General features: G+C 45.5%; 1 protein-coding gene across 1 annotated transcript in view; it reads right to left on the reverse strand.

The window, feature by feature from the left end:
* Positions 1–1,479: 1,479 nt before the first annotated feature.
* The window catches only part of SEC24A (SEC24 homolog A, COPII component), a 93,831-nt gene continuing 72,030 nt past the window's right edge, over positions 1,480–23,280 (reverse strand). The window contains exons 14-23 of the mRNA XM_077266041.1: positions 22,497–22,620; positions 22,223–22,381; positions 20,773–20,946; positions 17,944–18,054; positions 16,791–16,966; positions 16,032–16,169; positions 15,515–15,619; positions 14,821–14,913; positions 7,373–7,476; positions 1,480–4,079 (exon numbers count right to left, since the gene is read on the reverse strand). Coding sequence (XP_077122156.1) covers positions 3,965–4,079; positions 7,373–7,476; positions 14,821–14,913; positions 15,515–15,619; positions 16,032–16,169; positions 16,791–16,966; positions 17,944–18,054; positions 20,773–20,946; positions 22,223–22,381; positions 22,497–22,620 — 1,299 coding nt within the window. The 3' untranslated portion in view covers positions 1,480–3,964. The remainder of the gene's footprint in view (positions 4,080–7,372; positions 7,477–14,820; positions 14,914–15,514; positions 15,620–16,031; positions 16,170–16,790; positions 16,967–17,943; positions 18,055–20,772; positions 20,947–22,222; positions 22,382–22,496; positions 22,621–23,280) is intronic.

The raw sequence follows: 23,280 nt of genomic DNA on the forward strand, positions 1-23,280 counted from the left end.
TGAGAAGTGATAGGCAATCATTAAGTGGCTTGTGAAATCATTAACGTAGTCGCTTCATTGTCACTGTAGCACAGAAGCAGTAAATAAAGATACTCATACGGTACAATAGTCTGCACATTTTAAAGCAGTTTGCCATGTAACAAAATTAATTTGAATCAACTGGTCTTTGATTAATAATGAGTTTCACAATTGGATGTGTTTAAAAAAATAATGTTCCTGTGCTGAGATAATCTTATACATATGCCCCCGCTGTGTAATGGCTGTGTCTGACCGTGCAGGAACATGGTCTGATCATATCAAAGCTCATAAAGTAGCGATGAGCCAACGTGCTCAGGTAATGTCTTATCAGAGTATCTTTGGCGTGCTCGTATATTATGTTCGAGTCCCTGCGGCTGCATGATTTGCATCTGTTGGACATCTCCAACATTTGTGAGGATTGGTTTGTTAGACAGCCTCAACATATGTGGGCATTGCTTAACAGTGGCAAATCATGCAGCTGCAGGTACTAGAACATAATATACAAGCATTCCCAGATGCTCGGATAACACCCTAGCGTGCCCAGATAAGACAATATCCGAGCACATTCGCTAATCATTAGTATTATACAGACATTACAGCATCAGATCACAGCTCATTTCTTCTTTGAGGTAAAACATTGCTGAAAAACAAGCAGTGAGTTTAGCTCACAAAAAGAAATTGGCTGTGATCCCGTGCTGTAACGTCCGTAGACTCTTTTGCGTCCTCCCCTGCCCAGGAGCTGTGATATGATCAGACCACGTTTCTGCACGGTCAGATACAGACATTACACATTTAAGATTATCTCAGCACAAGAAAAAAGTTTTTAAACGCATCCAATTGTGGAAATTATTATTATTCCAAGATTTATCGATTAAAATGTACTTTGTGAGAAAACCTCTGTAAAGTATAGAGCGGTGGGCACATGTATAAGTCACTAGCATCTGCCTCCTCGCTCTTTTCTAAAGCTGGGAGACAGAGGAAACATCTGATTGCGGAATAGTGTTCAAACTCTATAGGTTTTCAAAATATGATCAACTAATGATGACTCTTTAAATTCTAATTGTTTCTTGGTCACTAACCAGATATAGAATCACTTATGTATCAGATGACTTTTCGGCGTTCTAGTAAAACAGAGCCATGGCGAACAACCTGCCGAGTGTTTTTAGTTTTCCATAAATAATGGCCGAACATGCATACAACTTTAGAGTAATTATTTGATCTTTAAAAACTTTATTAACATGAAATTCAGAATAAAAGGTGCATTTTATTAAAACGCTGAAAATCAAAATCTCTTCCTACCTTTTCACATAACAATAAATTAACCAGTAATATAGAAAGTTGTGCCAAATCATTAAGAAAAATGACAAGGACGGGAGAGACTCCTTGCTAAACAAAGTTGTCTAATTTGTTCCGACAATTTGCAGTTAGAAGTCAAATCCCCTATTCCCAAAGTGGTAGCAATTCTGTGTAAATGTCTCTTTATCAAGTGAAAATAAGCATTTGAACTACATTTTTAGTTCATTTCCCAGCATTGTGGGTTTTCATCATTTAGTACCATAATCCCGAAGTACAACATGGGTGATGGTAGGGGAAACAAAATGGCTTTGTATTCCTTAAAATGTTCACGTCGATAGAATCCCAAATAAACTAATATAGAAAAACAGTTTGACAATCTTCATAACTTATTATGCAACAGTAGCAATAATGGAAACATCTAGCTATGAGTGCCATTAGTGTAAATTCTCAAAGTTACAAATATTAATGCATGTGTGGTTCAATATTTCAGATATATTGCTTAATGTCATATGTTAAAGGAGTTTTTCCCATTTAGCATTCTGCGTGCCATTGGTGTGCCCATGTTTATCAATGAGACAGCTGGCGCTCACCACCCCGATTATACAGCGCTGTATCTCCACCGCTGCATCTCCACCGCTGCTCTAGTGGTGACATCACAACAAAGCCGCTGAGCCTAGCGATTACCAACTGCAGCACAGGCAGCAGCCAATGACAGAACTCAGTGGGACATAGCTGGGGACGTGACGTCAGCACTGCAGCCGCACGAGGTCCTCAACTCTTCTGACGGAGTGCCACATTCAGCTATGAAAATTGGTGGTGAACCACATTCAGCGCTGAGAGGGTCGCGAGCCACATCCAGCTCCTGCCCCACTCACAGTAGTGACACCCAGAGTTCCCATTACCGGTATAATAAAAGCCAAAGTTTTTCCATTGTAATCACACAAGGCAGTATGCCAAGCTCCAGGGTTTCCTACCTTACCCCCATTCAGATCTGCTCTTCTGTGCAGGGCTACACCCATAAGTCACCATCTAGAGATCTTCTTTCAATAGCAGTTTGCTACACCTGATGCACCAAGGCGGCAGAGAGACGCGAGCCACCCATCACGAGCCCGTGAGCCACAGGTGGCAGGTTGGGGACTCCTGTGCTAAACAATAACTAGAGAAGCTGTGGAGACACCACTGGACCCAGGAATGGAGAGTCCCAGCGGTTTCTGTAACATAGGCAAAGTGACGGCGTGCAGAATCTTGAATGTAGAAACGCTCCCTCCTTTAAATCACATAGTTTACCCCTTTGCACTAAATACAGGGATTACGTTTAGTTCATTTTCAACAAGAAAATCTATTCTGGTCTTTAGCAGTTCATAAAAAATATAGCTTTTCCACAATGTTATGAACCATGACAACCAGTCATTACACAGAATGCTCAATTTTCTTACTTTGGTCCTAGAGGAGGAACAAAATCATAGCAATGGGCATGCGCTTGCATATATATTGGTGATTGTTAGCACTAAATTTGGCCATTGTTTAACAGATCACAGCCTACCTTGCAAAACGTAGGTGCTTACTATTGCTAAAATACAAATGGCTTCTCTGTCAAATAACTTCATTTGATATTCACAGCATATGTTCTGTTACCAAACTTTGCGAGAAGTCAAAGTGGAACTCAAGAGTTGAGTAGGTTTTCTGGTGTCTCCCCCATCTTCCCTCTAACTCTTTTCTTCTAACCATCTGCAGATTTTTGGTTGGTTGGGATCTGAAACAACCAACCTTGTCACTTCCTTCAAGACAACATGAGAGCCAAGAGAAAAAAAACATACCACACCAAGAGGCTGGGTTGAATTTTTAGGCTGAAATTCCTGAAGAATTGCCTCCGAATTCTAGGTTTTCAGTGTAGTGGAATGTGCTCTCACCTAAGATGTTTTCGATTAATATACATCACATGAAGGCTTGCTGTCCAATTACAATTTAATCCTGTATGTTTTCATGCCAAAATAATGGCAACAAAATACAGGAAAAAAACTGCAGACAAAACTTCTTTATGGCCTGCTGTAATTACATCATCTTCTACACAGGTAAAGTTCTGCCAATTTATCAAAACATATACACATATACATGTGAGTAGAAAGCAGTTTCTGTCATAGCAGCAACTTGTATTTCAGCTAGTTAAATTTCAAAATCTAGCAGCAAAATAATGAAATAAAAGCAAAAAAAAAAAAAAAAAAAATTAGGAAAAATAAAAACTTTTCTGTAGTAAGATCGGACTTTATTTTCTTAAATGTCTTTTCACCTCCTGACTATTGCAGAAACGTATGGTGCCAATGTGGGCTCCTGCATAAGGGCAGTAATCACTTATCTGAAAAGCAGTGAACACATTTTCAGCAGTTCTTGGAGACTCCAGGTACAAAGGCATGTCTGAACTCTTTTCCTACACCACTGGAAATCGCTTGTGTGCTTGCACAGCTCTGTACCAATATATAGTCACTAGATTCATGTTGTTCCTGAAATCACAGTGTATCTTATTTCAGAAGGCCTAAGCCTTGGCGATGCAGGTGTAGCTCCGGACCTCTGGATGTCATACTGTTAGGATAGATTGAAGTTCATGTACACTTTTTCTTTGTGCAAACATTTTATTAGTTTTTTTTTTCATGTTTTACTTGTTCACTTGTTGCTGGAGGTGGAGGAGAAACTCATAGTATGATAAGGCGGATTCTGTTCTGTCTTCAATCAAGTTTTGAAGGAAAGTAGACTTTAGAGGACTTTCATCCCTTTAGAAGAAAAAACAAACAAACAAACCATTAACTAGTCTTACATTATTATAATTTTTGTTTTTTTTACATTGTTTGCTGTATAAGAATGTTCATTTTTTGAAGTGCATAATTTACAGCAATGGCACCATTTCTATTTATTCCTTTTACTGGTGCCAACATTCCATAGCGCTGTACAGCGACGCTGACTACAGTGGTCTCCACAGATCTGGTGGTCTCGTTCAGCAGCACACCCTTGCGCCAAGTCACACAAACTAATAACTACTCCTGTTTTACAGTATGGGTGGAAATGGCAGAACGGCAAGGAGAATGTACAGGCTCCATGCACACGTACTTGGATAGATTTCAATTTTAAAAAGTCTCTTGTGAGTTTCACATTTTTTTTTTCCTTGCTGAAAAAGACTGTAAAAAGTCATGTCATTTCTTGAGGCTGTTTTAGCACAAAAAATATGTATATGCTAAATTTACTCACAGAATAATTTAAAAGCAGAAAAAAAATGTTTTGTAAAAGATCTTTTTGACAGAAAAAAATAGTGTAAACATGCTCCAGTATTATCTGGAGTATTATTATAATCTGTGCACTATTCTGCGCTTCCCAAGACCACTGCCGGAGGAGACACCGCATTTTTATCAACAAGCATTAGAAAGCCAATGACAATGCACGTTTTTGTTGCAGGCAGTTATAGGGTTAAGATGGGCGCAGGGAAAAATCACTTATTTTAATGTATTTACAATTTGGGGAGTGTCAAAATAGAGTTGCAAAAATGGAAGTGAACGGTTTGGTCTTAACTGGATCATTGCATTGATTTTTAGTAAAAAGTGGTTCATGGCACAATTATACACAACTAATAACCAGGGTGGATTGATTTAAATCACGCCGATTTAAATCATGATTTAAATCACTGATTTAAATCAAAAGGTTTTTTTTAATATAAATCACGATTAAAATGAGAAGTGAGAGCAGTGCGCATGTGCGCCCATAGTTACACGGACGAAACTAGGGGCAACGATCTAACGCCAGGGTGAGGGGGGGACCCCAAAGTAAGTAAAAATCTTTTTTGTTTTACTATATGGCAATAGGTAGGTGTTTAAAAGCAGCATGTCTTAATTGTATAAACTATTAATAGCCTCCACATTTTGTTCATACTGCCCCTTTAATTCCACACTTCTAGCTTGGTTTCACTTTCTTTTGGTTTAGTTTCTTTTTCCATTCAGTTGACATGCCCAAACTTGTTGGATAGTCAGCATCCTACAGAAACCTCTGGAAGAGCATGGCATTGTGAATGTTACACATATACAGCCTTTATTCTACTGAGTTAAACAACTCCGCTTTATCTCATGATGGAAGAACCTTTGGATGGTAAAATATTTTCCTCAAAAAGCAGTTTATTGAAAAAAATCCGATTTAAATCAAAAAAATCCGATTTAAATCAAAAAAATCCGATTTTTTTGATTTTTTTAAAAAAACATTGATTTTTATCCACCCTGCTAATAACCCACAATTATAGTGGGAAAGGGAGAAAGGAGGAGTGAATGTAACTTCTTCACGGCATATGATGTAAATTTACACCATATGTCCCAGCCTTTATTGATGGCTTGCTCGCACAGCCCGCATTTTTTCCTGCACATGACGACCAATTTTATCAACCATCATGTGCCTCTAACAGCCATGGGTGGAATAGAGCGGCGCCCGCAGTTGTTAACCTGTTATAGCATCGGCAAGAAAGCATGTCTTTCCACGCTCCCACCTCGTGCCCATAAGGTGATCGAGAGGTGCTAATAGACTCATGACAGCCGAGGTGATGACCTCTTTGCCAGTCACTACAATCCTCCCGTGATAATGCAGCCCGTGGCTTACCAAAACCATTTCCCCTGATGAACCCCGTTTGGACGGGGGGGAAAGCGTCGGATGGGGTACCTTTCCCCTTGCGATAAGTGTATCGCTTTATTTGTATCATTGCCCAAAGTGGGCTGTATTCCTGTACCCAGTATTCCTGTACCCTCTCTATCATGGGCATTGTTTGCATGTGTCTAATACAGGTTTACTGTGTCTCTAGGGTCATGCACCAAGCTATTTGTGTCTGCTGCATGACTTGATTGCCTCTAAACCCTTCTCGATTTAATATATAAGATTGTTTGTTTCTCCATATAATCATTTTGAGACATAATTCTAAGCCATTCTGTGCACATCGATTCAATACAAGGACGCTTGCAACACATCTGCAGAAAGACAATCTCTTTGGAACATTACGCCATATCCCTGCACGGCTCACTGTTAACTAGACACACAGCATTGTACATCTACACTATGCAGTTTGTTTAGGTGTTGGCTTTTTTGTTTTTAGGGAGTCCTCTGAGGGTCAGGGAGGGCTAGTCAATGTGGAACGGGAGCCATTTCATGTATAAAGAGTGCGCCACCTCCGCCGTTAGGAAGGGACATATAGGGTAATACACAACCTATCTTCCCTAGACCTTTCCTAGCTGTGACTTACCAGTGCCAAATCCTAGGCGCAAGTTACTGGGATAACCTGGTCCAGACCCTCTTATGCCCATTTTATTGTAAATTAGGTATTTTGGGGTATTTTCTAACGTATACCAATAAAAGCTATTTTTTTTAAGGGGTTTCTTTTTCTTTCTGATTTTCGATCAGTTGATAGCAGGTGTATCTGTATTAAATACAGTAAAAAGTTGGCGAAAACGACAATTTGCCATGTCATGAAGGGGGTTAATAGCCTATAGGTCCCCTGTAAGGCAGTATTTGCCCCCACTTAACTGTCTGAAATCAGACATGCAAGATTTACATCTCAGTCAGCCAACACCCCCATACCACTAGTGTCAGCCGAACCCATCGATATTAGCCTCATGCATACGGAGGGTAGCTTTAGTTTCAACCAGGCTTGTGGAGTCGGCCCATTTTGGTGGAGTTGGAGTCGGTGTCATGGATATTGAGGAGTCGGAGGTTTGGCTTACTGACTCCACAGCCCTGTTTCCAACTGCTGTTTACTTGGTTTACTCTTGTAAAGACAGTTGGAAGACAGTTTTTTGGTGAAAATTGCACCAGGACTTCATTGGGCAGATGAATAAATGTGGCTCAGACAACAACCAGATAACATTTATTCATAAAAAAAATGCAGTAATCCAGGTTATTCCTTCTCCTGCCAACTGTATGACCTGTGGGAGCCATTTGCTTTTTTATTGCCAAAATAGGACTGGATTCTATCATATAAATGGAGAAGGGAAAACGTTACAAGCTCAACACAAGAAAACGCCACAATAAAGAAGCTTCTGCTTACCGGATTACATGTAATGTCGGGAAGAAAGGTCGTTGCTCCCGAAGCCAAGCGATGAAAGCCATCAGTCTGCTAGACTCGGCCGTGTCCAGCTCCGGAAGCTGAGTCTGTTTCAGAACAGAAAACCGTGCATTACTTAACGCCTGCTTAGATTTTTACTGAAGTCTAACCCCTTCATTTTGTATTTTAGTTCTGACTGTCCTTCATTCTTAGAAGTCATGACAAAAGCGGTGTGAAACAAAATAGACACAAAAAGTAACTTTATGTTCCAGAGCCTTTACTTACCCCTTTCTGCCCTCAGAAGGAATAGTACATCTGAGGATAGAACCCCTGCTCTGATGCGGGCTCCGGCGGTGAGCCCGCATCAAAGCTGGGACATGTCAGCTGTTTTGAACAGATGACATGTGCCCGCAGTAGGCGCGGGAGGAATCGCGATCTGATCGCACCTATTAACTAGTTAAATGCCACTGTCAAACTCTGACAGAGGCATTCAACTAGTGCTTGTGGCCATCGGGCCGGAAATGCGCACATTGCTGAACCCCGCCACGTGATCGGGGGTCAGTGATATGTCGGCATGACAACCAGAGGTCTCCTGCAGACCTCTATGGTTGTTGATGCCAGACTGCTACGAGCGCCACCCTGCGGAAGGCAATGCAGTAATTTAGCTACATAGGGGCGATCCGAACATTGCTCCTATGTAGCAGAGCTGATCAGGCTATGCTAGCTTCTAAGAGGCTATTGAAGCATGGCAAAAGTAAAAAAGAAGAAGAAAAAAAAAAAAAGGTTTTTAAAAAATATGAAAAAAAACAAACAAAAAAGTTCAAATCACCCCCCTTTCACCTCATTCACAATAAAACAAACAAAAAAAGAAAAAAAATCAAACCTACACATTTGGTATCGCCGCATTCAGAATCGCCCAATCTATCAATAAAAAAAGGAGATTTTTGTGTACTCACCGTAAAATCTTTTTCTCCGAGTCATCATTGGGGGACACAGGACGAATGGGTGTTATGCTGCTGCCACCAGGAGGACACTAAGTTAAACATACACAAAAGATTAACTCCTCCCCTGCAGTATACACCCACAGACTGGACAATCCAGAGCCAGTTCGGTAACAAAGCAGTAGGAGTAAACCAGTTATCAAACAGAAAACATGTCAAAGTCAACAAACACAGACTGAAAAAAAACAATTGAGCCAACTAGGCTAACAGGGAGGGTGCTGTGTCCCCCAATGATGACTCGGAGAAAAAGATTTTACGGTGAGTACACAAAAATCTCCTTTTCTCCTACGTATCATTGGGGGACACAGGACGAATGGGACGTCCTAAAGCAGTCCCTGGGCGGGTCACCAGAAGTTATGAGTGCTGTGCGAGCCTTCAAACTACATATGAGACACAGCCGCTTGTAGAATTCGCCTACCGACGGAAGCGCACATGGTAGTGTTTCGTGAATGTATGGAGGCTGGACCATGTAGCAGCCTTGCAGACCTGTGCTGCCGATGCCTGGTGCCGGATGGCCCAGGACGCGCCGACTGACCGGGTAGAATGAGCCTTGATCCCCGGAGGTGCAGCGTGACCCTTGACACGGTAGGACTCTTGGATGGCGGAACGAATCCACTTGGCAATGGAGGCCTTGGAAGCGGGTAGTCCCTTCCGTGGCCCCTCCGGAAGAACAAACAAGGCATCTGATCTACGGAAAGACGCAGTCCTGGAGACATAACGTCTGAGACCCCTCACTAAGTCCAGAGTGTGGAGCGCCCTTTCCGTGGGGTGGGAAGGCGCAGGGCACAGTGAGGGAAGAACAATTTCCTCATTAAGATGGAAGGAGGAAACGACCTTCGGAAGAAAAGTCGGACATGTCCGCAGAACTACCTTATCCTGGTGGAACACGAGGAAAGGAGGTCGGCACGACAGAGCTGCCAGCTCAGAGACACGTCGAATAGACGTGACAGCCACGAGGAAGGCAATCTTCCAAGACAAGAACAGCAAAGACACCTCGTGCAAGGGCTCAAAAGGTGGCTCTTGAAGAGCACAGAGAACTAGGTTCAGGTCCCATGGTTCCAAAGGCATCTTGTAAGGCGGAACCATATGAGAAACCCCCTGGATAAAGGTCCTGACCTGCAATCTGTTTGCGATCCTTCTCTGAAAAAGGACCGAGAGAGCAGAAATTTGGCCCTTAAGAGAGCTGAGTGCAAGACCCAAGTCAACGCCTGATTGGAGGAATTCCAAAATGTGAGGAATAGAAAAACGGAGGGGGGAACGCCTCCGATCCCTGCACCAGGCGAAGTATGCCTTCCAAGCGCGGTGGTAGATGCGCATAGAAGAAGACTTGCGTGCACGGAGCATGGTAGATATCACCGTCTGAGACAACCCCTTCTGCCTCAGAACCCAGGACTCAACGGCCACGCCGTTAAACACAGGGCCTCTGAGTTCGGGTGGTAAATGGGCCCTTGAGACAGGAGGTCTGCGCGACTCGGCAGTCTCCAAGGTACGTCTGAGACCAGTTGAACCATCTCGGCATACCATGTCCTGCGTGGCCAATCCGGAGCGATGAGGATTACTGGAATCCGTTCTGCCTTGATCTTCCTGATAACCTTCCCCAGAAGGGGAATTGGGGGAAAGATGTATGGGAGACTGAAGCCCTGCCATGAGAGGACGAGAGCGTCGGCTCCGAAGGCTGAGGGGTCGTGAGACCTGGCCATGAAGACGGGAACCTGGCAATTGAGGCGGGATGCCATTAGATCCACGTCCGGGGTCCCCCAACGAGAGCAGATCTGGTGAAAGACTGCGGGATGAAGAGACCACTCTCCGGGATCGAGGCTGTGGCGACTTAGAAAGTCCGCTTCCCAGTTTTCCACGCCTGGTATGAAAACTGCTGAGAGTATGGAATGATGTGCCTCGGCCCAACGGAGAATTAGCGTCACCTCGACCATGGCCGCCTTGCTGCGAGTGCCCCCTTGGCGGTTGATGTAGGCTACTGCAGTAGCGTTGTCGGACTGGACTCTTACCGCACGTCCGGAGAGGAACTGCTGAAAATGATGGAGGGCTAGTCTGATTGCCCGAATCTCTAAGATATTGATGGGTAGCTGGGACTCCTGCGGCGACCAGCGACCCTGGGTCGAGTGGCGCTGGAACACTGCACCCCAGCCGAAGAGACTGGCGTCCGTTGTGACAACCAGCCAGTGCACCGGAAGGAAAGACTTCCCCCGAGTCAGGGAGGACCTCTCGGTCCACCACCTGAGGGATTGTCTGATTTGGCGAGAGAGAAGGAGACGGCGGTCGAGCGAGGCGGGATTCCTGTCCCATACTGCCAGAATGGCGTGTTGTAAGGGCCGGAGGTGAAAAACCGCAAAGGGCACTGCCTCCATTGCCGCCACCATCCTGCCGAGTACCCTCATGGAGAAGCGTAGGGAGTGAGAGCGAGGTTGAGCAAGCTTCCGGACTTCTCTCTGTAGAGTAGATACCTTTTCCGGAGGCAAGAGTACTAGATCCTGAGAGGAGTCTAAGATCATGCCCAGGTAGGGTATGGTTTGGGCCGGGACTGGGGAAGATTTTTTGAAATTGAGTTTCCAGCCCAGGCGTGAAAGAGTATTTATAGTGACATCTACCGCCTCTGAACAGGACCGGAAAGAGGGTCCCTTTATAAGAATGTCGTCCAGGTAGGGCAACACCACTATGCCTCGAGCATGGAGAATGGCCACGGCAGCCGCCATGACCTTGGTGAACACCCGAGGAGCGGTGGCCAGCCCGAACGGTAGGGCGACAAACTGAAAATGGTGGCCCTGGACCGCGAAGCGGAGAAAGCGCTGATGAGACGGCAGAATGGGAATGTGCAGGTAAGCGTCTTGAACATCTAGAGATGCAAGAAACTCGCCCTCTTCCAGAGAGGCAATTACCGAGCGGAGGGACTCCATTCGGAATTGACGTACACGGACGTACCTGTTGAGGAGTTTGAGGTCCAATATCGGACGTACGGAGCCGTCCTTCTTTGGTACAATGAAAAGATTGGAATAAAAACCTTGGTACCTTTCGTCCTGAGGTACCGGGATGATGACCCCGTCGTCCCATAGCGATTTTATGGCCTGGAAATACTGACGGACCCTTGCTCTGGGAGGAGGGGACTGAAAGAAACGAGATGGGGGAAGAGAGACAAACTCTATCTTGTAACCGACGGATACCAGATCGCGGACCCATCGGTCGGGAACTACCGAGAGCCACGCGTCCCGAAAGAAGAGTAGGCGGCCGCCAACTCTGTCGGTGTCCTTTGGCGTCTGCCAAGAGTCATTGAGGAGGAGACCTGTTAGATCTGGACCCCCTGGACCCCTGTTGTCTGGGTCTGCCTCTCCAAGAGGGAGAAGGTTTGTAAGATGGCTGGGAGGTTCTGTCCTTGCGCTGACCTCTCCCGACGCCAGGTGGCGCGGAGGAAGGATTGGACCAGTTGGAACCGAAACGGAAATATCGGCCTCGGCCCTGTTGGTTGCGAAAGGGACGAAAGGTCCGTTGCTGGGGAAGGAATTTACTCTTTCCCCCTGTGGAGTCTGCGATCATTTTATCTAGTTTGTCCCCAAACAGACGTTCACCCTGGTATGGAAGGGACGTGAGAGATTTTTTGGATCCTGAGTCCGCTTTCCAGTCCCTGAGCCAAAGGGATCTGCGGACCGTGACAGCATTGGCCGCTGCCTGTGAGGCACAGTTGGCCGCGTCTAAGGATGCGGAAACTACAAAGTCCCCCGCTCTGGCAATCTGAGTGGCCAGGTGAGAAACCTCGGGGGGTAAGTCGGCATGAAGTGCAGTAGAGGCTAAAGACTCGGCCCAATGGGTCATGGCTTTTGCAACCCATGTGGCGGCAAAAGAAGGAAAGAGAGAAGCCGAGGAAGCTTCAAAAGCCGAGCGAGCCATCTGATCAATTTGTCTATCCGTGGGATGCTTGATGGACGCGCCCTCGGAGGAAGATAGAACCGCCTTTGTGGCTAGCCGCGACACTGGCGGGTCCACGGAGGGTGACTGAGACCACTCCTTAGCAAGGTCCTGAGCAAACGGATACTTCAATTGCATAGCCTTCTGACCTGAGAAGCGTTTATCCGGACGGACTCTATGGAGATCGACAATGTCCTTGAATTGAGGATGCGTGGGAAAAAACCTATGAGCCTTTGTAGTCCGCCCAAATGACACGGGATGAGCCGCCTTAGACGGGGCTTCCTCCTCTAACTGTAGAGTCTGACTTACAGAGTCTATGAGAGAATCAAGGGTCTCTTGGTCATGACGGTACTCTGGGGAACAGGACACGCTGGAAGCGTCGTCCAGAAAAGATTCCCTGCTATGATCTGGGGATGAGTGACGAGAGACTTCGCTCTCTGAACCAGAAGGCTGATCATGGACCGGAGATATTACCCTGGACTTCTTTCTATATGAGTGAGGGCTTCTGGAAACGGTACGACCTCTGGGCCGTGAGGGGTTCTTAGACCGCGTTACATCATCCTTGGAAGTACCCTGAGTAAGGGACGGCTCACGGAGGGACTGTATCGTCCTTTCCAAGGATGCCACAGATCGAGCAAGGGAGGACGCCCATGCGGGGGTACTAGGCTCACTACATTCCGGGTCAGAGGCCGGATTATCCTGTGCCGCGGGCATTTCACAGGCAGAGCACAGCGGGGTGGTGTGACCTCGGGGCAGAGAAATCTTGCAGGAGGTGCACACAGCAAAAATAACAGAGTGGGTCTTTCCAGTCCGTTTTTGCTTAGACTGTGACATATTTGCTGTGGAGTGAGCGTACTGGCAGGGGGGGGGGGAGGCAATCCTATTGGGTGCGTCTCACCTAGGATCCGCGGTGGCTTGGCAGGGAGATCCTGAAGCTTTCCTCCTGTCCTGAGCGCTGCGGTGCTGCAGAGCCGCCAGCGCACTTCCTGGTCCAAGATGGCCGCCGAGAAGTGAGAAGGGCGCTTCTCGGGAGCGAGAAGCGCCCAGGGAGGGGGCGTGTCGTGGGCGGGCGGCGGCATACTTGTAGGCGGGCGCTGTAGTCCGACCCAGGCCTGGGAGCCGCCGAGCCCTCTCAGAAAGTAAACGCTGCCCAGCGGCTATAGAGCCGCACGCTGCCCCGCGGCTGCAGAGCCACCCGCTGCCCCGCGGCTGCAGAGCCGCACATTGTCCCGCGGCTGCAGGGCCGCATTTAGAAGAGAGTAAGGGGGGGCCCCCTGCTGCCAGCTCGTCGGTCCCCGCACTTACCTTGTGCGATGGGACCGATGCTCCATCCACCTTCACCATGATAGGGAGAGGGTGGAGAGCTACTGCCGCCATGTATCAGCCACTATATTCAGTGGTGGTGCAGTGGGCGGCTGCGCGGACGCCCTGTCAATTTGTCCGGCTGTGCCCTGGCTCCAGGAGACTTAGGTGGATGATTAGTCCCCATGGTCGCCTGAGAAGGATGGAAGGAGATCGGGACGCTAGGGAACCGTCGCCACACTGAAAGGTGAGCCAGGGCTGGCATCCATCGTTGCGGGAAAGGATACAGGAGGAACGCTCCGTGTACTTGCCCGTTGTTGGTGCGGGAGAGATCAGAGCTAAAAAATTTGCCTGTCGCTCCCTTCTTTCCGTTAAATCAAAAACAAAAAAATTGGTGGGGTCCTGAGGACCCAAGTGCCTCCTGAGACACTAAGTAAGAACTGGCTCTGGATTGTCCAGTCTGTGGGTGTATACTGCAGGGGAGGAGTTAATCTTTTGTGTGTGTTTAACTTAGTGTCCTCCTGGTGGCAGCAGCATAACACCCATTCGTCCTGTGTCCCCCAATGATACGTAGGAGAAAAAAGGATTAACCTGATCGCTAAGCGGCGTAGCAAGAATAAAAAATTCAAAGCGCAAGAATTACGTTTTTTTTGGTCGCCGCGACATTGCATTAAAATGCAATAAAGGGCGATCAAAAGAACCTATCTGCACCAAAATGGTATCATTAAAAACGTCAGCTCGGAGCACAAAAAATAAGCCCTCACCCAACCAGAGATCCCGAAAAATGGAGACGCTACGGGTATCAGGAAATTGCCCAATTTTTTTTTTTTTTTTTAGCAAAGTTTGGAATTTTTCTTTACCCTTAGATAAAAAATAACCTAGACATGTTTGGTGTCTATGAACTCTTAATGACCTGGAGAATCATAATGGCAGGTCAGTTTTAGTATTTAGTGAACCTAGCAAAAAATTCAAATAAAAGAAAAAACAAGTGTGGGATTGCACTTTTTTTTGCAATTTCACAGAACTTGGAATTTTTTTCTCATTTTCTAGTACACGAAATGCTACAACCAATAATGTCATTCAAAAGTACAACTCGTTCCGCAAAAAATAAGCCCTCACATGGCTATATTGACGTATGGGGAGCGAAAAACATAAAAAAGCTGGGGTCATTAAGGGGATAAATTACTTGTTATGAATGTAAACTACTGAAGACTTCCAGCATTGGAAACTTACCATGTCTTGAGATAATGCTGAGTAGTTAGCAACTCCGAGGACTTGGGTCAAGAAGTTCTGTCCACAACTTCGGCCCACCCACAGCAGCATAATCTGAATATATAACGAATCATTATCACATTTAGATATGAAGATAATGATTAATTACAATGATGGAGAAAATCAAACACTAATGCATATTACGCTGTATTCTGGTACAATCATACTGCCACTACAATTCAATTTTGCAGGGATTTAACAAGACAAATTCTCTGTTATCAGTCTAAACCACAATGCATTGTGCAAAGCATCTTAAAATATGCAATCTCTTCCTGTAGCTCCAGACTGATCATTCACCAATAAAGTTTCACTGAGGGATCAGGTAACAGCTGCTGCTCATAAAAGTCTATGGCGAGTAGAGCTGGAGCTAGAGATACAGAGGCAGACAGACCACCGCAAGTTCACAGAAGACTTGGCTACACTTTAAAGTTTCCAACAATCCAATTAAAGGGGCAGTGCAGGGTGCCTAAGGAATGTAGTGGGTATCCAACACATGCCAAAAGCCCATTGGCTGTCAGAGCAGCACTTGCACCAATGAGCAAATTATGCTGTTTATGTCTCCACAACGCAATGTGTTTGATTGCAGCAAAACATGTAAGGGCCTGCATACAGTGAAACACCTGCAGTGATTTGGTTCTCTCGTCATGAAACCTACCGTGCCAGCATCCATCAGGTAGGCTCCATCTCTGCTCAGCTTTTCTACAGACAGCTGAAGAACAGGCGGCTGAGGTATTGTTTTGTCATTGATGTTAAGGGCTCCCTGCGTGAGAAGAAGTCACAGTGAAGAAGACACCAACATATAGACCCGTTAATAGCGATGAAAACTAGTGATGAGCTGTAGTGCTGGGCTGAGGTGTTATCTGAGCACACTCGGGTGTTGATAGACCATCTTCAGCGTGCTTTAATACAATGTTCGAGTCATCGTGGCTGCATGTCTCGTGGTTGTTCGAAAGCCGCAACACATGCAGGGATTGGCTGTTTGTAGCGGCTCTTGAACAGATGAGACATGCAGCCACGGCGACTCGAACATAGTATTAGAGCACGCCGAAGATGGTCTATTAGCAGCCGGGCATGCTCAGAAAACACCTCGTCATCACTAATGAAAGCCAAACCTCTGGCCCTACTTATATCAAGACGTTCTGAGGAAATTCTGTTTACACTTTAAGACCAACCTCATCTGCCAGATTGTCTACTCGGTACAGATTAGGATGGGTCATGAGCATCAGGTGCACCAGCGGCTGGTTCTTAATCTGACACATTGAGTATATTCGCTCATCCAAACTTGCGTTTGTCCCTGTTTGAAAAGCTTTCTGTAAGGAAAAAGAAGAACAGGCTTGTAAACTTCACATTGTGACCCGGAGAAACTTACTTCTCCAATCCAATAATTGGTCATTTATTTTCTTATATGTAATAAATATGGCTCCATGATAGAAAAAAATGTCCATTACTAACATCACAGATTATGTGTCAGCCACAAGCCGGTGGCTCCAGCAGAACATTCGTCTGAAGCCCTGAGATTCGGGCTTATCCACTGAAGGGGGTCATGGACTTTAATGAAGCAGAATCACTTTGTGCCCCCCCTTTCTAAACTCCTTTTTGGGAGTGTCCGTCTGTTTTTGGAGGGCACAGTCAGCCACGTTATTTGTGTATATGTGAAAAAGTTGGATACTGCCGAAAGAAGATCAGAGCGCCCAAAGGGAGTCTGACTTCTTCATGCAAGTCAATGGCCTGGTGGTCGGTAGATAAACCAGAATCCCATTTTTTAGAGCATTATATTGAAGTCCCTATGGAGGCAATGACATGTGGCTAAAATATGATGTCAACTCAACATCAAAATGCCTTTTTTTGCAATATTTATGTCCAGGTTGTAGTAAATGTATAGGTTACTGGTTACATTCAAGACAAGTATGCAGACACACCAAAGAACTGACCTGCTTCAAAAGAGCCAGCACAAACATAGGGAAGAGGCGCAACGAGTTTGGTGCCAGAAGGCCAGGCTGCTGTACAGTCAGCACCGAAGAGCGGTAAGCAGACAGGGAATCGATTGCGGCATTCACCAGGGCATCCCGAGCATCACTCAGACTTGATGAAATGGAGCGGTCAACAGCTAAAAGAATGGATCAATCAGTTTTCATGTCTACATTTTTTTTCACTTCCATTCTATGTAGGAATCTCATATCCTGTGCCCGAGGTAGGATTTACATGTCCCAAATCTGGTGCGGATGGATGGAGCGGGCTCAGGAGCTGAGCCCACTCCATACACAGCGGGCGCCAGTGGCATGACACAGCCACCACCTTCCTCTAATAGTGACTGGAAGCCATTTATACGCCGCTTCATAGGAGATTGTCACATTATGTAAGGGTATGTGCACATGTAAAGCACATGCAGACATTTCTACTGCAAATACTGAAGTGTCTGCATCAAGAACGTGCGTATTCTAAGCCTCACTTTCCCTGCCATTTTTACCCCCTTCATTAAAATAGGTGAAAAGTGCTGCAAAAACCCTGCAAGAATTGACATGCTGAATCCGAAACAGGCTCAAATCTGCAAGGAACAAATAAGCAACGTGTGCACGAGCGTTCAGGGAAACTCATTCACTTTCCTGGTACTAGAAAATCCTTCATTTGTGACAAAACGGAGCGGAAAAAATGTACCAAAAATGCAGCAAATAAAGTATTCACATACCCGAATACTGAATAAAATACAAAAACGAAAAAGCCGTTTCCTGACCAAACCTATAAAAATATTTGTATTTCAGTGGTTGATCTATGAAAATATAAAATGAATTAACCCATGTGATGAACAAATCAGAATTGCAGTTTTTCTTTATTTTGCATGTCCCTCAAAAAATGAAAATAAAAAGTGATCAAAACATAGCAAGTACTCCAAAACTGTACAAATAAAAACCAAAACTGCTCCACTGTGTATATATCACACGGATGTCAGAAAATGGAAGCACAACAATGTTATTTGTTCTTCAGCATTGCCGCACAATACATTGAGAAGTGAATGTGGTCATCCAAAACCACAACTCATTAGGGCTTGATGGAAAAATACTATATTGATGGACTTCATATACCTACCCATGTTTGCCAGCAGTCCAATCACCGCCTGCACATCTGCCCCCGCATAGACATCGGATAGCGCCGACACAACAGGGAGGCACATTGTGTGCACACGAATCCTTCGCTCACCTGTTGGGGAGCAAAGAAATATTGTGAATTGCATTGAAAGCCAACAAATAGAATACTGAAAATGTGAAAAAATAAATTGAGGCAATTTGTAAATATTCTAGAAAGAACGATGACGAGTAATGAGGCTCCGGTATCACCATGTTGTGGCTGAGGCTCCAAACGAGAATGAATACAGAGCCCTGTTGTAAAGCAAGTGCTAGCAATAATTAGCCATGTGCATAATAAGGCGGGTCAGAAACTGACCTAATGTTTAAAGGGAACCTGTCAACCCCAAAATCGAGGGTGAGCTAAGCCCACCAGCATCAGGGGCTTATCTATAGCATTCTGGAATGCTGTACATAAGCCCCCGATGTATCCTGAAAGATGAGAAAAAGAGGTTAGATTATACTCACCCAGGGGCGGTCCCGGTCCGATGGGCATCGCGGTCCGGTCCGGAGCCTCCCATCTTCATCAGATGACGTCCTCTTCTTGTCTTCACGATCCGGTGCAGGTGTACATTGTCTGCCCTGTTGAGGGCAGAGAAAAGTACTGCAGTGCGCAGGTGCTGGGCCTCTCTGACCTATCCCCACGCTTGGGCACTGCAGTACTTTGCTCTGCCCTCAACAGGGTAGATAATGTACGCCTGCGCCAGAGCCGCAGCGTGAAGACAAGAAGACGACATCATCATAAGAAGATGGGAGGCCCCGGACCGGACCGCAATGCCCATCGGACCAGACCGCAGCGGGACTGCCCTTGGGTGAGTATAATCTAACCTCTTTTTCTCATCTTTCAGGTTACATCGGGGGCTTCTCTACAGCATTCCAGAATGCTGTAGATAAGCCCCTGATGCCGGTGGGCTCAGCTCACCCTCGATTTTGGGGGTGACAGGTTCCTTTTAATTCAGATCTTTATAGTAATTATTATTTTTTTTTTTTTTTATCAAAAACTAAAATGAAGATACAAAGGTTGCAGTTATTACACTGGCCTCTGAGGAGATTCTTTCAGGAAATCCACATGTACATTAACAGCAATAAAGCAAATGACCCCAGCTTTTGTATTGAAGCATCTAATGATAATGTGCAGAGGCCATTGTGAAAGGTGGGTAACCTGCGACAGTATTGTGACTCTGATGATAATGAGACTTCTGAATAGTCTTCTGTAAAGAACATGACGTCTAAAGTAGCCTCAGTGGTAAAAGTGAAAAATTGCAAGATCACTATTTTTTATACAGATTGTGATGTGGCGAAACTGCTAAATGTGTATTAACCCCTTCACCATCTTTGAAGTACTTGTTCGTCAAAAAACATGCCCTGCCTTTGAAGCAGGCTTGCACGCCAAGCCCACATCTTTTCCCACACATGATCACTGATTTAATCAGTCATCATGTGCCTTTAACAGCTGTTAACCTGTTGGATCCTTCTGACAGTCTCGGACAGTGGCATTTAACACGTGCCTGCAAAGAAGGGGGTGGAGAACATCATTCCAAGCTTCAACTAACACGCCTGTAGCGTGATCGATGGGTGCCGATGGATTGTCATGACAACGGGGAGGGGGTGGGAGATCCGCTTATGACCCCCACACCTGTCATTACAATCAGCCAGTGAAAGTCTGCCCGTGGCTGGCGTTCATAGAACTGAGGCCCTGCTGTGTAGCACAGGCGCAGCTTCAAATCCCCCAACGGAAGTATTAAATACAGTGTAAAATGAAAACAAAGTTAAATTTAAAAAAATAAAAATAAATTTCAAATCACCCGCACCTCCAAAAATCATACGTTGACCTAATGCTGCCAGGCAAAAATTTACAAAACTGAACTTGAGGTTTTTAATTTAACGCTCTGATCAGTCTGTATGAAGCCCACTGCCACGTCACAGCGCACCTCTCAGTGGGTCACTAACTCAAGAGTTGCAGCGCCGTGCGCATTAACAATGCACCTGGTGTTGGTGCTGTGTAGCGGCCATTGTTCCTGTGGTGTCATGCCTCTGGGGCAGTGTGGTCTGGAGTCATTAGGACACAGCCTTGCAGCATGGATCCTGCTGGTGCATTGTCGCTGTGATGGTGGTTTGTGCACGGCACCTTCCAGGCTAGGGACCACAAAAGTTCACCATGACGTGGCAGTGGGCTTCGTACAGTTTGATCTGAATGTTAAACTAAAAACCTCATTTTTGTAAATTTTGGCCTGGCGGCTTTAGATTAACATAGGATTATTGGATGTGCAGTCCATGTCGGTTTTCTACAGTTCTGACACTATGCATTTTTTACATCTATGCACTCACACTGACTTGGGGAACCATATTAGCAGATCAGCTTTATATAGTGAACATGATAAATAAAGAAAAACAAACATTAGTTGAGTAGCACTTTTTTTTCTACCATTTCAACGCACTTAGTATTTTTCCGCTTTTCAATGTATCACGATAAAATGACTGACGTCATTCAAAAATACAACTCGTCCTGCAAAAAGCAAGCCCTCATATGGCTAGCTATATTGAGGAAGAAATAAAAAGTTAAGGCTCTTGGAAGAAGGGGAGGAAGCAAAAATGAAAAAAAAAAAAATTGCAAAGTCGTGAAGGGGTAAGGAATATATTTAAAATAAAAACATTGATTAAATCAATAGGCGATTTCCTCAAGATAAAATGCACATATACTTCTTTCCTGCTGACTTCTATACAAGAACATACAATCTAATGTATATATACTTCCATGGCAGAAGACAGTTACTACTTGATGTACTGAGCTCACCTTTACTGGAAGTGTACAGGAGAGCAGACTGGAAGGAGACCACAGGTGTATCGGTCAGGTTTTCCTCCACAGACATCTGCACGGCATATCCAGCATCGGGATTAACATTGGGAAGGGACAGTAGATCCGTAGACCGAACAAAGAAGTTTCCATGAAACGTATGGATAGAAAGGCCTAGAGCAGGGTGCAAATAATAAGGTGAGTTCTTGCAGGTTTTCCCTACATACTAATAAAAGCCAAGTAAAGTTGTACATACAGATTAATAGTTTGAAGTAAACCACTACCAATTTAAAATGCATTGAAGCCAATACACTGCGTCCTGTGTGAGAGCAGTAGAAGAGTAAGACACTATAGAACGAAAGTACAATACATTCTGGATCACATTCCCTGAACAGCTAGACCATAAAATATAGGCAATTTAATTTATAAGCTGTTTAAAAAAAATCCAAAGAAAAGTTATAACATATACTGCTACAGTATGGCACCACCCAGCAATCAGTGTAAAGTGCAGGAGAGCGCTAATTACAGATTATTGTATTCTGTCCTGCTTGCTGTTTCTATTGGCTGCTCTGAAGTGCACAGAGGATGATCACTAAGCGCGACCACCCCCCCCCCAGGGCAGGTGCCACCCCCCCCCCCCCAGAGCAGGTGCGACCCCCCCCCCCAGAGCAGGTGCGACCCCCCCCCCAGAGCAGGTGCGACACACCCCCCCCCCCCCGAGCAGGTGCCACCCCCCCCCCCCCCCCGAGCAGGTGCCACCCCCCCCCCCCCAGAGCAGGTGCCACCCCCCCCCCCCCCAGAGCAGGTGCCACCCCCCCCCACCAGAGCAGGTGCCACCCCCCCCACCAGAGCAGGTGCCACCCCCCCCACCAGAGGAGGTGCCACCCCCCCACCAGAGGAGGTGCCCCCCCCCCCCCATAGGAGGTGCCACCCCCCCAGAGCAGGTGCGACCCCCCCTAGAGCAGGTGCGACCCCCCCTAGAGCAGGTGCGACCCCCCCTAGAGCAGGTGCGACCCCGGGCCTGGTCCTCTTCTTTCTACTGCCATATCTCCGGGCTCTTCACTATAGACCAAGTCTCATGGATGGGTTAACTGTGTGTTAAAAGGTTGTGTAAGTCATTGGAACCATATGACCCATAGTCAACGCAGATCTGAATGTAGCCTTAATCCTAGTCTAGCAGGAGGTATGGCGGCAGAAAGAAGAGGACTGGATGGTGGCCGGCAAGCAGCGGGGTGGCTAGAGCTGTAAGTGGTAAGTATCAAGTTGTTGTTTTTTCACAATCTATTCCAACTTACATATATAAATGACTTAAATAGAACAAAGTTACAGCACATATCTAGTGTCTATCCCCAGGAAGTGCCTATATAGGTTAAAAATATGGTCTATAATGGCCACAGACTATAAAAAAAAATTCTGGCAGGTTAAGTGATCAGTCTGACTTCATACAGACCTTTAGTGCACCTTATCCGCATTACAGCCTCAAACCCAATCTTCCGAGTAAGGTACCGCTTTAACTCTTTCTGCAGTTTCTCCACTTGCACTGGATTATGCTGGTGATGGTAAGCACGATAATAGTAGACACTCCCGGCTGAGTATCTGGAAATGCAACCTGAAACAAATAGTGAAATAGAAGCAGATCTCTTAGCACAAAACAATGAAATGGTCTTGTATGTGAAATAGTACACAGTTTAAAAAAATATATATATATTCTGCCACCACCGTACCCAAAGAAGCCAAGTCAGAGTATCTGCCACTAAGGAGAAACAGATCGACTGCTACTTGCTGTCCTGAACAATCCAATGCAAGCTTCTTGTAAAAGTCAGTTGCTGGTGTCAAATTGTGAATATCCTGGAAAAATATAAAAAGAATATTAATTCCGTTTAGCACAGCAAAAGCAAAATAACAGTTTATTAGAGAGGCAGTCTCAGTGAAGAAGCTGGCCATGGGCAGCTGGGAAAGGTTGTTACCTTTACCCCCCAACCACAGCAGCCATTACAGCCCATCGCTGGCCTCAGGCTTTTGCTGTATTTTCCTGAGGACAGTGGGGTACAGGCTGCAGGAAACTTTAGTAGTATACCGGCGGGGAGAAACAGGGATGCAGAGCCGGAAACAATGGGAGTCAAAATAATACATATATATCTTATGTACTTATTACCCTAAGCATTATATACTCAGTGGCCTGAAATTATAGGGGTGATCCCAACTGCAAACTAATTTTCATCCTAAATGTCTATTTATTAGAATTACAACTTCCCTATATTTCCTTAACTACACTAACGGCTTTACTTATATTTTCTTAAAATTTCCTTTTTGATGACACTTCACTTCAGAATTCCCAGTGGGGTAATCAAAGGAAAAGTCATCAGGGGGCAGAGGCGTCACTTCTGGAGGAGCGGCCCTGGTCTCTGCAAGTTTACAGAAGAAAGCATACTTACACACGTGGTCAAAATTGTTGGTACCCCTTGTTTAATGACAGAAAAACCCACAATGGTCACAGAAATAACTTGA

This window comes from Ranitomeya variabilis, chromosome 5, assembly GCF_051348905.1.
Source record: "Ranitomeya variabilis isolate aRanVar5 chromosome 5, aRanVar5.hap1, whole genome shotgun sequence".
Taxonomy (NCBI): domain Eukaryota; kingdom Metazoa; phylum Chordata; class Amphibia; order Anura; family Dendrobatidae; genus Ranitomeya; species Ranitomeya variabilis.